The sequence below is a fragment of the Fundulus heteroclitus genome, chromosome 1, assembly GCF_011125445.2.
Source record: "Fundulus heteroclitus isolate FHET01 chromosome 1, MU-UCD_Fhet_4.1, whole genome shotgun sequence".
Lineage (NCBI taxonomy): Eukaryota > Metazoa > Chordata > Actinopteri > Cyprinodontiformes > Fundulidae > Fundulus > Fundulus heteroclitus.
In genome coordinates, this window is record NC_046361.1 from 38,652,105 (window position 1) to 38,669,977 (window position 17,873).

Sequence of the window (17,873 nt, forward strand, 5' to 3'; positions counted from 1 at the left end):
TGGAGCCGAGAGTGCGTCGGTTCATGCACATTTTGAGCAAAACCAATTGAATCTAGGATAGTTTTAAAGGCTACACTAAGGTTATCACATTCAGTGTCAACATGGATGTTAAAATCACCCACTATAATAACCTTATCAGTATTTAACACCAAATCAGATAAGAAATCTGACAACTCATCCAAAAACTGAGTGTAAGGGCCTGGTGGATGATACAAAACAACAAACAGAAGAGGTTTTATTGCTTTGCAGTTTGGATGAGGGAAACTGAGGGTTAAATGTTCAAAAGAACTGTAATTATTAGTTGGCCTGGGACTAATTAATAAATCAGACTGAAAGATAGTTGCCACTCCTCCTCCTCTTCTTCCCACAGATCTGGGAATGTGGAAATTTGAATAACTGGAGGGGGTTGACTCATTTATACTAACGTAGTCCTCTTGTAGCCAGGTTTCTGTGAGACAAAACAAATCAATCTGATTATCAGAAATTAATTCATTAACTAACAAAGTCTTTGGAGGGAGAGACCTTATATTTAATAGACCACATTTTATTATTTTATTTTTAGGTTCAAGGTGAACCATATTGATTTTTATTAGGTTTTTATGATTTGTTCCTTTTAGATCAGTTTTTGATCTGTTAAGTTTTGGCCGTGGGAAAGACACCGTCTCAATAGGATAATGGGTGGGTAACAGTACAGAAGCTGCAGAGAGGTGTGTTAAACTACGGCTCTGCTTCCTGGTCTGGACCCTGGGTTGTCAGCATTTAGGAGAACTAATAAATCCGGCCAGATTCCTAGAAAGAAGAGCTGCACCATCCAAAGTAGGATGGATGCCGTCTCTCCGGATCAGACCAGGTTTTCCCCAGAAAGTTCTCCAGTTATCAATGTAGCCCACGTCGTTTTCTGGACACCACCTAGACAACCAGCGGTTGAATGATGACATGCGGCTAAACATGTCATCACTGGTCAGATCAGGCAGGGGACCAGAGAAAATTACGGAGTCCGACATAGTTTTAGCAAACTCACAAACCGAAGCAACACCAACTTTGGTGACCTCTGATCGGCGTGACCGGGTGTCATTACCGCCAGCGTGAATAACAATTTTGTGGTATTTACGCTTATCCTTAGCCAGTAGTTTTAGGTAGGATTCTATGTCGCCTGTTCTGGCCCCTGGTAGGCATTTAACTATGGTCCCTGGTTTCTTTAGTGCCACATTTCTCATTATGGAGCTGCCAATAATTAAGGTCGGCTCCTCGGCGAGATTGTCGCTCAGAGGGGAAAATTTATTAGAAACGCAGATGGGTTGGTGGTGATCTGGGGTCTGTAATCTAGAGCTATGCTTCCTACGAACTGTCACCCAGCCAGCCTGGTTACCCGGCTGCTCGGGTGCTACTGCTTTAGGTTCGCTACGTGAAGTTACTCTATGCGGCTCCGCGCTAGCAAAAGAGCGGCTATCAGCTGGTTTTTCAACAGCACGGAGCCGGGTCTCCAATTCTGACACCCTCGCCTCCAAAGCTACAAAAACACTACATTTATTACATGTACCATCATCACTAAAGGAGGCAGAGGAATAACTGAACATCTGACACAGAGAGCAGCAGATAGGAGACTTAGTCAGACACGGAGAAGCCATTATGAGGCTAAGGCTTGGCTAGCGCTAGGCTAACGCTAGGCTAAAGCTAGGCTAGCGCCCTATTATCACGCCAAAGAACAAACCGTGTGAAACACGAGGAGTTCCCAAATGTGATGAGCAGCCACAGACAATGTTTTAAAAGTGCTTATGTTTGGAAACAGATGTTACAGCAAAGAGGTTTAAAGATAAAAAGCGAGAGAGCCTGGAGCAAAGCTCCGTCGTTCACACAGCAACAACAGGAAGTGACAGAATACGCCTTACCGCAAACAGGAAGTCCTAAGTTTTGGGTCAGGTCCGTTGAAGTGTGCCGCAATGTTTGAAATTACTGAGCCAAATGTGTGAGACCTGCAGTGGATTTGCAACTGTGTTGGAAGGACACAGCGTGCATTTATTTTTCTAGGTACAAGTAATCACCCAGTTTTAATCATCCTAAAAGAAATCTAAAATGTCAATTTCACTTTAAGCAACATGCAGTGGAAAAAAAGGTTTAAGCTTTTAAGTATTTGACATTTACAGTCTAAAAAAAATACGCTCCTGAAATTGTATTAAAAAACAAATTGTCCTTGCAGGTTTAAGCTTTTTGCTTGAGTCTGTGTTCCACGGCTTAGGAAGATAACAGAGCCTCTGTAAATGTCACCAAGGCCCTGCTTTGGCAAATGTTTTTCTCTTACTTTGCAAGGTGTTATTAGTTTGGAAACATTCTTTCTTGAGTGGAACCTAAAATTATCTTGGTTAGGTGCAAGTCTGCAAAGCACTTTATCCTCCAGTCGGTGGTTGTGTAGGCCATGAAGAAGTGTCCTTTCTTGTTGTCAAACAGAACGTTACCCCCCGCAGGGAGCGAAGGTGTTTGGCCACTGCAGGTGTTTGATAAATCTCTTCTTTTGTGCCGTTTCAGGTGCCCCTTTAGCGTTGAAAGAGAAAAAAAAACATCAGTGAACAATTAAGTAATTTTCCTGCTTGTGGCAATCATTCGCTTGAGTATCTTCCTGACGTGTTTTGTTGTCCATTTAATCTTTATACCGCCAGCCTGGTTGTGTTTTGGACACAAACATTTCTCTCTTAGTCTCATTCCAAGTTAGCTATAAATCCAAAAGCAAGGTTTTAAATCTTGTTTTTCTGTGCTTTGAATCCTGGCATCTAATCATCGTTCCCTGCTCTTGTCTATTCGTAGCATTCTTTTGTTGTTTTTTTTTTTTTTGTTTCATCCCGATGATCTGCATGGACCTGAGGAAGAATCGCCCCACAATTTCCCCCTTTTTGGAAAATATCCTAAAGAAGGAGGTGCCAAAGGGCGATTGCCTTCAGGTTGCCAAATGAAGTAGTGAAAGTGCTATAATGGCCCACAAGGGAACAGGTTTGCTGGCTTTGAGGTTGTAAAGTAGCAATAATGGACGGTGCCTTCCACCAGCCTCCCATTGCATTTGAGGTGTAAACATACCTAGAAGGCCACAGTACTGTGACTCATTTAATGCTTGTCAAGTGGCACCATTACAACACATTGAAGGCAGAGCAATTCAATTGTGTTTATTTACATATTTAACCACATTCATTTAACCTTAAATCAATGTGCAAAAATAAATTGTCAAATCAATCTAATCATATGGACCGAAGCTCTCAAACTCGAGTCCTTGAGAGCTAATTTCCTGCCACTGTTAAATCCCTTTCTGTTCCATCTCACCAGGGTTTAAAGGCCTGATTACTTCCACGGCGTGCCGTCGGTTTCTGGAGGGGCCTGGTAATCAAGCATTTATTTGATTCAGGTGTGTCAGAGCAGAGCTGCATCTAAACATTACTGGACTTTAGCTGCACTGAGGTTGGAGACATCGGACGTAGACAGATTAAAAATCAACTACATACGTTCCAGTTCAGTCCAAGTTATAATACCGTGCAGTCAGGTGGTTCATGCCGTCAACTGAGAGCTGAGAAAAAGTAGTTTTTCTCTTAATTTATGGATTAAATTAGCTGAGCTTGTAAGAGGCCCAGCCATTGAATCAATCATTGACTTTGCAGCAAACATGTACTTTAGCCATGTTTAGTTTCTTGTTTAGTTGGTGAATGTAATGCTCCTGTATAGTGCTTTATCTAGTCTTGAGGACCCCAGAGCATGTTGCTCTATATTCATTCACACATTTACACCCTGACTTTGTTGAGCTTTATTTTAGCCACAGCTGCCCTGGGGAAGACTGACAGGAGCGCGGCAGCCATACAATTGTGGAATCACTCCTTCCAACTACTGTCCTGATATCAGCTGTTTGGGCTGATACTCACCAATACCTAACAGACAAAGAGTTATTTAATAAACATTAAATAAGTTAAACAATGTGTAATAATAGTGCAACAATGGGCACCACCCATTGCTGACCACCGCCAGCAGGCAGAGTGTGTGAAGTGTCCTGCCCAAGGTTACAACGACTGAACTCACCAATGATGTGGGCTGTGTTTGAAACAGAATGATCTGTTTTGACAGATATCACTTGCTGCTGCTGTGTTTTGCTCTTTAGAAAGGGAGAAATCTGGCACGCCTTTTATGTCTAGTGCTCTATATCGACCCTGCTCTGTCCCACCACACACTTCTGATGGGTCTGTGTCGCTGGCTTCATGTACTCAAACACTTAAGAGAAGTGCTCATCTGTGCGGCTTTATACATATTGTGTGCAGCCACCTGTCTTAGGGGAACAGTGTACAACACCTGCTGGCACGCTGAACTCATTGAGGAGACGGGAACCATTTTAAATGCCAACCCGATCTATAGCAGCGGCGGCCCAGTTTTGCTTTTCAAGATAAACCAAACAACACATACGTGTTCTCTTTGGGACACTACCACACCAAGATACATGTTTTCTGCCATTTTCACATTTTACTTTAAGTGCTAAAGCTTCTTAAGGTAAGTTTTGTAATATATATATATATATATATATATATATATATATATATATATATATATATATATATATATATATTAGCCTTATCTTTCTCCTCCCAGTAGTCCTACTGTCATTTGCGGAAATACACCACTCCCAGTCATAAACAACCAATCAGAGCCAGGAGGAAATCTTAGCAGTGTCAATCACGCAGCCCCTCCCCCACACATTGCTACCATGATTCAAGCTCAGCAGTCAAATGTTACAGAGCAATGGGAGAAGGACCTTTAAGGTGGGCTTGTTCAGATTTTCAGTGTCACAGATCTCTCAGAACTCCTTACTGTAGCTTTAAAGACTGTTTTTATTTGTTCAGGTTGACTCAGACTGTGTTTTTCCACTTTATGAGGATTACCATGTATAAAACTGTGGCCTTATCAGACAGTTATCTATGTCGTCCTATTATGGTAACAAATAAGTACAGCCATGACAACAAGCTGAAAACAGTAAATGTGTACTATTTTAAGCCAAAAATGACCATTAGGTCTATACAAGCCTTTATGCCAATTAACAGTAAGAGATAACCCTTTGAATGAATGGCAACATCCCTGTTTCAGTGCAGTCTTTGCTTTTCCTTTTCATTTCTCTTGTTTCATCAGTTGTTCCATGAATTAAAATAGCTTGAGAAAATGAAGTGCTTTGATGTGTTCTGTAGCAATGAGAGCAAGGGAAAATATCTGAGGCAGAAAAAAGGCTAATCCTGATGAACAACTTTATTCCTGGATACAGTGTTGTAGAATATCATAGATTTAATGAAGATGTATTACTTAATTTGATCTAAAGAAAACATAATGTAACATAAATGTTTGTGAAACATAAATCTGAAAGTGCACTGAATCCAGCTTCTAAAGAGCCGGCCTTTTTAGTATCTTGCTTACAGTAAATTATTGCTGGTGGGTACATACAAACACTTCCACCAGAACTAATGGATCATTTATGTCATCTTGCAGCACTTTTTCCTTCTGCTGTTGCAAAAGTCCTAATAACAAAACGGGTTGCTAGTAACAAACTCCTGTTCGGCAAAATTTGTTACAGTTTTATATCTTTGAGTGATTTTTCTTTCATTTTACCGTTTTTATCAGGTTTGACCGTGGTGCTGAGCATCAGCTCTCTGAGCTTTCTGGGTTTTGCTTTGGACGTAGCTAGGTTTTAGTCCTTGTACCTGATCAGAGTTTTGTCTATTTATTTTCCTGAAGCAATGAACATTGAGCTATAAATCATCTAAACATACCAAACACCTTCATCAAAATTTAAAAGATGAACCACTGTTGTCCACACATACTTTTCAAATTGTGGGGTTTACTGGAGTAGAGGCTTTTAGTCATCAGTAGAAGCTCACAAAGACACTAAAGCCCCAGTTCCACCAACCCTACTCGGCTCCTCCCCGCTTGGTTTATTAACTTTGCACGGTTTGTGTTGTGAATGGCTTAGAAGAGGTCTCATAATTGGTGGAAATGAGACCCACCACAGTGGTGTCGTCAGCAAACCTCACACCCATGTTTGTGGAGTGGACAGCAGAGCAGTCGTGGGTGAAGAGATCAGGGCTGAGAACACAACTGTGTGGCATGCCGGTGTTAAAGAGACTGGGCTGATCAGGTTTCTGTGGATTAACCTTTAGCCTGGTGCAAAGTCTTCTATGCATTTGGCCTTGTCTAGGCCTCGGAGGCTGGGGGAATGGTGGCTCTGTTGTGTATTGCAGTTTGGGCGGAATAAAGGTTTTCTTCGATCAGTACGATCCGTAAGCTTTAACGTTTGACCCCAGTTCTTTTAGCTCCCCTCTCTTGTACTGGATTAGATTTTGGAGGGTGACAAAACAAGCAAAAACAAGAAGACTAACATAAAACGCCAGGGGCCTCTGGTGGCTGCAGGCTTCTGCGCCGCCATCTTAGAACCAAGATGAAATAAATCCCTGTGTATTCAGGTGTATACTATCACTTTTGATTTGGAAAAATTCTTAGGCTTTTTAAACTTTTTAAATGATAAATCATCAACTGTCACATTCAGAGGTAGCAGAGTAACAAGCTTCCAGACGTCCAGATGAAGGGCCAAGGTCTCCAGCTGCTTCCAATTATTCCCTATAAATATGATAAAGATGCCAGAGGAGTCACAGCGGCTATAGAAGGTGGAAATAATAAGGGAATAGGTAAATAGAGGTGAAAGAAAAATTAAAGAAAGAGAAGGAAATGTTGCTGTGCTCTGATTAAAGGTGTAAAAGTGAAAGAAAGACTTTAAACTTGAATATCACAGGTAGACCAATGCACTTCAGAGGAGAGATGAAAGATTAAAATCATTGTGTTCAAATGACTGTGCTCAAATAAATTCTGAAAATCACTTATTTCTGAAAATCACTTAATCCTAAAAAGTGGATCAGACAGCTGCAGCTAAACCAGAACGCTGCTGCCTGCGTCCTCACTAAGACTAAGAACGTAGAGAACATGGACCCGGTTCTGAAGTCCTAACTAAGACTAAGAACGTAGAGAACATGGACCCGGTTCTGAAGTCCTCACTAAGACTAAGAACGTAGAGAACATGGACCCGGTTCTGAAGTCCTGCCATGGCTCCCTGGATCTCAGAGAATAGACTTTAAAATTCTTCTGTTAGTCTATAAATCCCTGAATTAGCATCTAAATACATCACAGACTTGTTATCAGGGCATCAACCCTCCAGACCACTCAGGTCTTCTGGCTCCAGCCTGCTCTGCAGAACCAGAACCAGAACCAGAACCAGACATGGAGAAGCAGCATTTAGTTCCTATGCTCGACTGATCTGGAACAAACTTCCAGAAAACTGTAAAAGTACTGAAAGCCTGAGTTCTTCTAAATCAAGATTAAAAACACATTTGTTTAAAATTGCCTTTGACTGTTCTAGTTAAACCGTTTTACTGTTTTTAATGTTCTTTTTTGTTTCTACATTCTATCCCTACTTGCTTTTATTCTGTTTTATGTTCCTATATTTTAATCATCTAAAGCACTTTTCATTGTCTCTGTACTGAATTGTGCTATATAAATAAATTTGCCTTGCCCTGCCTTGCCTAGATAAGAAAGCTTAAAAATCAAATAGAAAGACTGTCAAGAAAGGAAATGATAAGAAAGGCTGATAAGATACAAAAAGGTCACTATGAATGCTTAAAAAACAATATTGACTTGAAAGGACTAGAAGAGGCAGAGGAACAGAAATTACACGAGTAAAAGGCACAACAGCGGGTGAGAAATCCTGAAAAGCAGAACTAGGTTTAAGTGTGATGGACAGAAAAGGAAACTGATAGGTCTGATCCACGGGTGAGCAGAGTAAGAGGGAGCACAATCAACGGAGTGAAAAGAAAATGAAGTGAAGAGCAGCAAAAAATCAGAGGGAAAGAAATAATCCAGGCCGGTGGAAAAATGCAATAAAGAAGAAAAAACGAGAGAAGTGGCAGGAGAGGTTGAGAATCAGCAGCTGTGAAATGGAAACCAGAAAGGATATATATATATATATGCCTATATATATATATATATATATATATATATATATATATATATATATATATATATATATATATAATATATAATATATATACCTATATATATATATATATATATATATATATATATATATATATATATATATATATATATATATATACCTATATATATATATATATATATATATATATATATATATATATATATATATATATATATATATACCTATATATATATATATATATATATGCCTATATATATATATATATATATATGCCTATATATATATATATATATATATATATATATGTATATATATATATATATATATATATATATATATGCCTATATCCAGGGTTATAATAATTCCACAGTTGTACAGCCAGCATCTGCATTTCAGTTAGCATCTGTCACAAAAAATATCCAGAAGAGGTTTTTGGGTAAAATGTCCAGGGATTTAATTCAGTTTATTCATTCAGCGCCAATTTATAACAAAAATCATATATACAGAAATACACAATGAATTAAATCCCCTTCAAAAACAATTCCATGTATTCCAATGTGATCCTGGTTGTTAAACAATGCAGTCAACTTCAGTTTAATATTTAGTATTATAAAGCCCAGCCACTGGCATCGACTCACTGAGTTTGCAGCAACATTCCTCCTCCTGGACAAGCATGTCCACAGTGCAGGGTTGATTGTAATAAGCTGCTAACGTTGCAACAATCCCTTATGCTGCACATGCATGGATCAACAGTCGAAAGGAAAACTCCCCTTGAATAGGAAGAAACCTCCAGGAGAACCAGGCTTGGTTTGAACGTCCATCTTCTGTGACCAAATTAGGATTTCAGAAGAGAGAGAAACATTGATCCATGAATACTTTCTACGTAAAAGATGAAGTAGAGACTTAATGGCCGCAGTAGTTTCTTTAGTGTCTTTCTCTAGGACAGAAACAGATAAACTAACAAGCTGTGACCCAGTTTGAAACTGAATATGGAATGCTGTACACGGCGTTAGTTGCAGCAATAGCTTCCTCAATTGCTTTCTCCAGAATAAAGATTAGGTTAAACGTAGAGGGACGGAGGCAGCTTTTACGTCCATAACAAAGAATATGAATTTATTGGGACCTTTTTTTGGTCATAGAGGGGCTGACTCTCAGTTTTGTCGTTTTGAACCACATGTGGATTACTCCACTGCACACTGAAGGTTATTGGCTTTAAGGATGTTTTCACACCTGATGTGTTTAGTTTGTTTAAAAGCCTGGTTTGTTGGTGCGAACACAGCAGTTGCACTAAAGTACGGACATAAACAACGTTGTAGAGACGTGGCCTGGGAAGAGAGATTTGTGTTGGTCCATCACACACAAACCTCAGTATAAAACATTGAGGTTTGTGGTTCTATCAGTGTAAGAGGGTGTGAATACTTTTTGGTGTGCAGCAGAGGCACATCTAGAGCAGCCTGGCTTCTTTATGCAGCTGAACCAGAGGTCTGGCCATTCGGCTGTCTGCACTATCCACATCCTGACAAGCTGTCAGCAGGGATCAGATGAAAACGAGAACAAAATTGCTGACCATTAACTGAGTTCTGTCTGAAGATCGGGTTTGAAAAATGTCAGCACCGTTTTGAGGGGAAACTATTCATAGACAAGTGAGATTGAAAGGATGAAATGAAGACAGAAATTAAAACTGACGTCTCCGCTCACCAGCCCACATTTAACAGGGATCATTCCTTATTTACTTCATTTTTCCGCATTAAACCTCTGCAGTGGGGAACTGCAGCAATAGCTGCTCTCATGCCTGACTGGACCTTTAGAAATATGGATTATTAGCCCACATTCATCAATACGGCTATTATATCTCCTGATGCTGGTAAAGTTTCACTTTTACAGTCTGCTTTTTGTTCTCAGAGGACAAAATGATAACATCTATGACTTTTTTTCTTTAAATAAAATGCAGCAACATCACAGTCCAATAGATGGGTATCACTGTCCTTCCACACAGACTTTAACTGTGCTTTTGATCAATGGCTGCAACGTGGCTGTAATGGAGCCACGGCTGCAGCTTCCGTTTTTAACGGAGACGCCCACGCATGTTAAATCCTGAGCACTTGTGGCCGTGCAACATATAAAAACATCCAGCAAATGGAAAAATAGATAATTCCTGTTTTTTTTACCAGGTCCCATTTCCGTTTGTTTGATTGTTTGATTTTTGTAGTTTATCTTGCTGTGTTTGTGGGTCTATGGGCTGATCTTCCCATCACTGCAAACACGGTTAAAGGATTTATTTTAAAGTATAAGCATTGCTTTAAAAAAATATAAGCTTGTCATTTATAATTGGAGTTAATACAAATAACTATTAAATATTTTTATAAATGTTAAACAGGACGGCAGAGTTTTAAAAAAGTAGCACAAAAGTGCTGTACAACAGATCAAACCGAGACACCAAGAATAGAAGAAAATATACCAAAAAACAAACAAAACAAAAAAAATAGAATAAAACCTACTACAAAGCATGTAGTGAAATAAAAGAGAAAAAAACAAGAAACCAGCTCACAAAGAGGCCACCGAAAATAAATGTGTTTTCACAAAAACACAGAGTAAAGCAGGTTGCCTAAAATGGAATGCTATTGTGTTCCATCATTCTGGAGCCAACACTTAAAAAGCCTCATCATGCTCTAGTTAACTGGGGAAAAGAGTAATTCTTTAGGCGTGATGCGTAATTATTCCTAAATGGTGCGCTTGAAGGATTTTGGAAAATGCTTGTTTTGTACAAGATGAAATATTCAATTACCACAAGGACCAAAATGTGTCTGGTAAAGAGCCTAAAACTGACCCAAAACCTTCTGCCTTCCTTTTCTTAAGTTTATGGTTAAAGGCAGAAATCGAAGAAAATCGTCGTTCAGTTGCATTGATTGTCTGAAAATTAGTATGTGCAAGAGATTCTCCCTCCTTCTCATTTATCTAGAGCTGACAATGCAAGAAAGTTTAAAAGCTCTGCTGTGAGAGTTTTATCCTTCATTTTGTATGTGTGCAGCATTCTGTACTACCTGTGTTTTTACACAATGCAAAAATTTTTTTTTTTGTGCATCCTTAATGAACACATAAAAAAGAAAAACACATAATCGTGTATTCAGCATATAAGAATTATAGATTTATTTTATGTAAAATCACATGAAATAATGGACAAACATTTACAACCAATGATGTTACCACTGGCTCAATCATATTTCTGGTCCTTCTGGGATTTACCTAGTGTGTGGTTCGCACTGATTAAGGTAAAAAGCTTTCCAGTTTGCAGCTCCCTCAGACTAAAATCCTGCTCCTTGCCTGTTTGTTTCTTTGTTTCTTTGTCTTTTTCATGTGTACTCTTAGCCAGAGTGGCCAAAAAGAAATGTTATCACAATAAAGCGCTGTGACAATGAAGAATCTTTGAATTCTTTGAAGCTGAAAGATTTGGTCTCTGTTAAAGTATTTAAGGCATTTTTAAACCAGTTTATAAATAAGGTTTCTGTTTGTAGATGTTTTGCCTAATTCTTAATCATATTTATGCCAAAACCGTATCCTTAATGTTTTTACGTGTCTGTTGTTTTTGATCGGAATCGTGTGCTGCTGCCGTTCTGGTGCAGGTCTCTTGAAAAGGAGATTTTTAATCTCCATGAGGTCTACCTGGATAAATAAAGCTTAGATTAATTTAGTTACTCATTAAAGTGAGATTTACAAATTGTGCCGGAGATGTTAGCACATCCTTGACACCAGATTTGTTAAGAGGCAGTTTACTTACTGAGGTACAATAGAGTTCTACTCACCATTACTCTTCTCTGCTTTGTTTTCCAATGCCGATGCCCCCAGTTGGCCTGAGCAGGACTAGATGCGTTGAATGCAACGTCTCTGTGTGCGTCTGTGAGATGAAATTGATTGACCCGGCTCTTTCATGCAAAGTGACAAGGAGTGCTCTGCAGTATGCACTGCTTTATTGCACTAAATGAGTTTATAAACGTCATCTAGTGCTAAAAAGATCTCAACAAAATGATAATCAAACCTTAACAACCAGCAGTGATTTAGACAGAACTCCAACCTTGTATTTAAGATGTGGTTTATTATTCATTAGTTATGTACAAAATGTTCAGTATTTGCACAAAGTTGTACAAATATTGATTCAGGAAATTGTTTGTCGTGTCTCATTGTCTGCCTCTCTGTGCCCTCAGGTGACGGGTCTGTCTTAGCAACCAGTGGTCTGGAGCAAAAACGTGTCAGCAGCAGATAGCTGCATATTTTCTGCTGTGGAAAACACAGCAAAGCCGAGGCTTTGGTGCCTTTAAGAAACATAAAAGCTTTTTCACAGTGGATATGCATTAGATATGCATCTGCACTGTCGTAGGAAACAAATAAATTCAGCAGAAATTTTAACATGGTAGCAGCAATATATATATATATATATATATATATATATATATATATATATATATATATATATATATATATATATACTGTATATTTAAAATCTACTGTTTACTTCTAAATCTCTGCCGCACCTAAAACTGTAAGTTAACTTCTACTGCGATTTACAAATGCTGTACGAAACGAAATTTTGTTCTGTACGCACTTTGTGCATACCGAATGACAAATAAAGTTGTCTAAGTCTAAGTCTATATATATATATAGACTTATATAGGAATGACTTATATATATGTATATATACAATATATATATATATATATATATATATATATATATATATATATATATATATATATATATATATATGTATATGTATATATGTGTGTGTGTGTGTATATATGTGTGTGTGTGTGTGTATATATATATGTGTGTGTGTATATATATATATGTGTGTGTGTATATATATGTGTGTGTATATGTATATACATACATACATACATACATACATGTAGAAAAATGTCGTTTGACCTGTTGTTATACAGGATTTAGATAATACCCAAAGCAGAAACCCTGTTGGCTTCCCAGTTAGCTGTGAGAAAGTTAACAAAGTGCCAGCTGAAACCCAAAAATTACCGTGATTTTAACATTTTACTTTCCTCCTCTATTAATTTGTGCTTTGTGACTTCCTTTAGACTGATTAATATTGTAGAGAGAGTTCATTACTCAACATCCTGACATGTGAGAGTTGTGTTGATGTGAAAAATGCCACTAAGATATTATGCATATTATGAATCGTTACCAACAACAAAAGAACAGTTTGAAGAGACGGAGGTGAACTCCTGTGTGTGGCTATGTGGTGCGGAGGCAGATGTTTTGAAAGACATTCAAGAAGAAAGGGAGACAAAGATGATTCTACAACAGAGGGCTGCCCTCGTGACTTTTATTATGCTCTCCAGCAAGTTTCACCGATCGTTTTAGAGAGGTGGAGCATTTCGTGATCGCTTTACCAGCCAGCCAATCACTGTCTATAACCCGTACACACATGTCAACACAGCCTCAAGCAGACGGATCAGAGGATCAGGGTCAGGCAAAAGTCAGATATTATGTTGGGAAAGTGTCTGCAAAGAACACCCAGAAAATGTCACATAATTAATCTACTTAAAGGTCAAACATTAATTTCCAAAAAATGTCCAATCTACATGTACCCCAGCCATGACTATAAGGTCTTAATCACTGATTAAATTATAACTTTTCCCACCAATAGTTAATGATTTGTCATAATGTTTTATATTCCTATCACACGTGTCTGACTGAACTGGACTGTTTTGACAGGAGAGAAAAAACATTGAAAACTTGCTTTAATCTTGGTAGAGCGGGCGCACCATGTGCCTCTGAACCACGTGGTCGTCGTGGGTTCAAATCCGAGTAACTTTCCTCTTCTCTCTTCACCATCTTTCCTGTCACATCACTGCTCAATGAAGGTCATTGGTTCTATAAAAGATCCAATCTGGAGAGTCCACTGAAGAAACAATTAAAATTAGGCATTTTGGCTCATCTGTTTCTCTCCTTTTTTTCCCTCGTCTATCTTCCTGTTTCAGTGTCTATTTAACATGAAATAGTCCCAGCATAAAATCAAATAATGATTCTTGCATAAATAGAAATCAAGTGGTGAAAGCAGTAAGGCTCCACCTGTGAAAGTAAAATCTGGTGGGCGCTTTTTGGCATTAAGACAACAATTCTTATTGCCACATTGCCAGACAGGACAAACACACACACAAAAAAGAAACAAAATGTTAAATTTCTCACAAGGATCATAGTCAGAAAACAGATTTTAACTTTTTTTAAAAAGGTTGGAATGCCATGTGTCTTTCCAGTCTCTCCTCCCCTGTGGTCTTTTGAAATGTTTTATTTTGTTTCTACTTTCCAAAAAAAAAAGTAAAAAAAAAAAGTTTGTTTCTACTTCTCATTCTGTAATCCATTGCTTCTTGCATCTCATGAGGATTTACTGTCCAAACCAGCTCCTGGGTTCAGTTTGTAAAAAGGTTCAGAATGTATTTACTATATCAGGAGAACCTGGATGCTGCCTGTCATTGGGAGTTGTGTACGGTCTTCTGCTTTTATGATCAGATGTGACTGCTCTTCCTGCCTGCATATCTCAGCACGTCTCCCTGGGACTGTGTGATTTAAACTGATGCACAGTATGCAGTAGATGAGCAACATATTTTAGTTAATCAGGTCCACAGCATAGATGATTTCATCAGTAACAGTTTTTTTTTTTTTTTTTGTAAGTTCAGTTATTTGAAAACCCTCCATCCAAACCTATGTTAAAACTCTCAATGTTATATTTTTCTTGACTTATGTGTCAACTACATCGAACTTAATGTATTTTTACACAACCAGTTCCAAACTAGAGTTATTCCTTAGCAGATAAAAAGGACTCATGCATATCCTCTGTCACACAGCCCATTTCATCATATTATGATGCCAACTAAATTAGATGAAGACCAATTCAGCCCATTTTGCTTCAAGTCAATGTTTTCCAACTGGGTCCAATCATGCAGTAATCTAATACAGCATTGATGTTTAACTAAATTTGTAAAATGTCAAATATCACTTTGTGAAAACGTTGCTAAAAAAAATGACAGATTGCATCAAATCTTCTAATTCTAAAGTTCACGTTAATATCCACTATCCAAACCGTAAGAACTGTTTGGATAGTGGATCATTTAGGGACTGTTGATTCGCTGAAATAGTGTCCACAGGGCAGTCCTTTCTTTTATGCAACTAGATTTTTTTGTAAAAAGAAGTCATTTTCTGTCACGTAGCCTTATTTCTCTTCCTCTGTGTCTATTTTTGCCTGCAGGTGTTGAGTGCATCATGGTCATCCCTGAACCCAAGGAGCACTGGGAACCTGTTTTCGGCACCTGTGTCTTCCTCTTCTCCTTCCTCATCCCCGTGGCCATCATCAGCATCTGCTACAGTCTGATGGTGAAACGCCTCCGAAACGTTCGCATCCTGTCCGGCTCCAAGGAAAAAGATCGCAACCTGCGGCGCATCACCAGGATGGTCCTGGTGGTGGTGGCGGCGTTCGTTGTGTGCTGGACCCCCATCCAGATCATGGTCCTGGCCCAGTCTCTGGGTTTCAATCTGAGCAGCATGTACGCGCTGGTCATGATGCATTTCTTCATCGCGCTGGGCTACGTCAACAGCAGTTTGAATCCTGTCCTCTACGCCTTCCTGGACGAAAACTTCAAGCGCTGCTTCCGTGAGTTCTGCCAGCCGTCTCCGTTCCGCCTCGACACTCAGCAGTCAGGCAGGATGAGGAGCATTGCCAGAGAGGTGGCAGCGGCCTACAGCTACAAGGCCGGAGACGGCGGGGGCCATGGGGCGGGGACGGCTAACCCCGCATGACTAGGCGTGGAGCTCCCTTTGGTGGGGGTAGACCCCTCGCAGAGGCGAGAGAACCACGGGACAGGGAATTCCAACACAGAGCTGACCCAGATCACAGCTCTCTAGCGGCACGAGCCCTCCCGCCCCCCAACACGCAGACTGGCATGGGGCGGGGGGGAGGGAGAGGAGGAAGACGGGTTGGAAAGGAAAAGAATTTAGGGGACGTGTCACAAACATAACATCTATAGATTCAGAGAACCTAAAAATATTAGCTTCTTTGATGGGACGATTAGGGGATTTTTGGGGGATTTGACGTGCCTGACGTGGACGGAGCTTAGCTGTCGCCTAAACCGAGCAAAGTAAGACGCCACAGAGTGTTTTAAACCAACCCTAAGAGGTCGTGCTCGAGGAATCACTTTCGATCACCAACGCAGTCTAAGTGTGTTGGTTTCAGCTCGTAAACCAGCCTCAGGGGCTCAGACAGGTGTTGTTGAAGGAGTCTGCCACCTGGTTGCTGCTCCTCCACAGATCTGCCCAACACTCTGCTTGGTTATAGGCTCACATTTTGAGTGAGAGTTCAAACAGCAGCATTGGTAGCAGCTACGGACACCAAATCTGTGAAAACATCCAAGCATCACTTTGGGGGACTGAGGAAAGGAACTAAAGACCCGTTGGTGTGCAGACTGCGGCTCTCTAGGAGCAAGGACCACAAACTGGTAAAGAATGTCTGGTCAAGATGTGAACTCGAGTATTCATCACTACTGTTTGCTATTCATAAGTACTTCCCATGATCAGGGTTGGATAAAAGGCCCAGACTGCGATACTGTTGTCAGCATAAGGCTGAGGTCTTACTAAAAGAGGTTTTCTTTTTGGTAGAGCGCCGCCAAGCTCTGCTCAGTTATTTACCCTCACACAGATTCACGGAATGTGCCACTTATTGGATTAATATTAAAACAAAATGAGGTTATTTAGTCTTGAACTCTAAATCTTAAACTGCTTTGATAAATCCCATAGATTAGGTCACATGAATGATCGACTCTCATTACTCTCCTTCTCTGGCCACATTTTTAGTATTTACAAAGAAAAGCCCATGAAATCTTTTTTGTTTACAGAGTTAGAGAGTTTCTTTGTTTTCATATTTATTCAATTTATTTTATGATCACAGCGGGGAACATAAGATCCTTAGAGAGGAAGTTGGGTGACCAGGTCAACATCTTTGTGGATAACCTAAGTTCCTGAAGTTTATATTGTTTCATATAACTATTGATTGAGGTCCAGTGGGAATGTTGCAGTAAACAGCAACAATATTATGAACAATACAAAAAAATCAGATATGTAACCAATCCCTAATAAAGCTTCAACTACCGTATTTCTCGGACTATAAGGCGCGCTTAAAATCCTTACATTTTCTCAAAAGTTGATGGTGCGCCTTATATATGATCACCGTTGTGCTTACTGACTAATTTTATGTGGTACAAAGCGCTCAAAAATCTGTTAAAATGTGTACGTATGACTTTGGTTAGCAATGAAGCTCAATGGAGTCTACAAGACTGCCTGACTGTAATGTCTAAACTAGAAGTGCATTCATGTAAAGGCCCCCACATAAACGCACATACAGGTACGCGTCACACTATAAACTTATCGGCAGCAGGAAGTCTTTACATCAAACTGTTTTATATGTGACTCTGAGCTTGATACTCTGAGCTGCTCCCAGCAGGCGGTCTGCAGGACGCAGCATCACCGTCCCTCTGTTCTCCCTGACAGGTGGAGTCTGCTGGGAAAGAAATGGCTCTAGGTGCTCAGCTAGCTAATTAAACATTTTACCATCCGTTCCACCGCTTCGTCACACTTGCAGAAAGTCTGGGAATTGTAGGAAGTTGCGATAAGAAATGTAGGCAACTGTACGCTTGACTATGGAGGGTAAAACTTCAGCGGAGAGTCCACCAAGCTCACAGTATGCGTACAGTACCCCGACTATGTGGGAGCCTTTAGGCAGCCTGGAGTACGCCCTAGCAACAATAAACCTAGTAAGTTAATTCAATATAAAAGTTCCGTTCATTTTGGCCTCATGTTAGAAACA

The 17,873-nt window shown here is 39.6% G+C and overlaps 1 protein-coding gene across 1 annotated transcript in view; it reads left to right on the forward strand.

The window, feature by feature from the left end:
- Window positions 1-17,239, forward strand: part of oprl1 (opiate receptor-like 1) — a 154,668-nt gene extending 137,429 nt beyond the window's left edge. The window contains exon 6 of the mRNA XM_012880024.3: window positions 15,267-17,239. Coding sequence (XP_012735478.2) covers window positions 15,267-15,814 — 548 coding nt within the window. The 3' untranslated portion in view covers window positions 15,815-17,239. The remainder of the gene's footprint in view (window positions 1-15,266) is intronic.
- The last annotated feature ends 634 nt before the right edge of the window (window positions 17,240-17,873 follow it).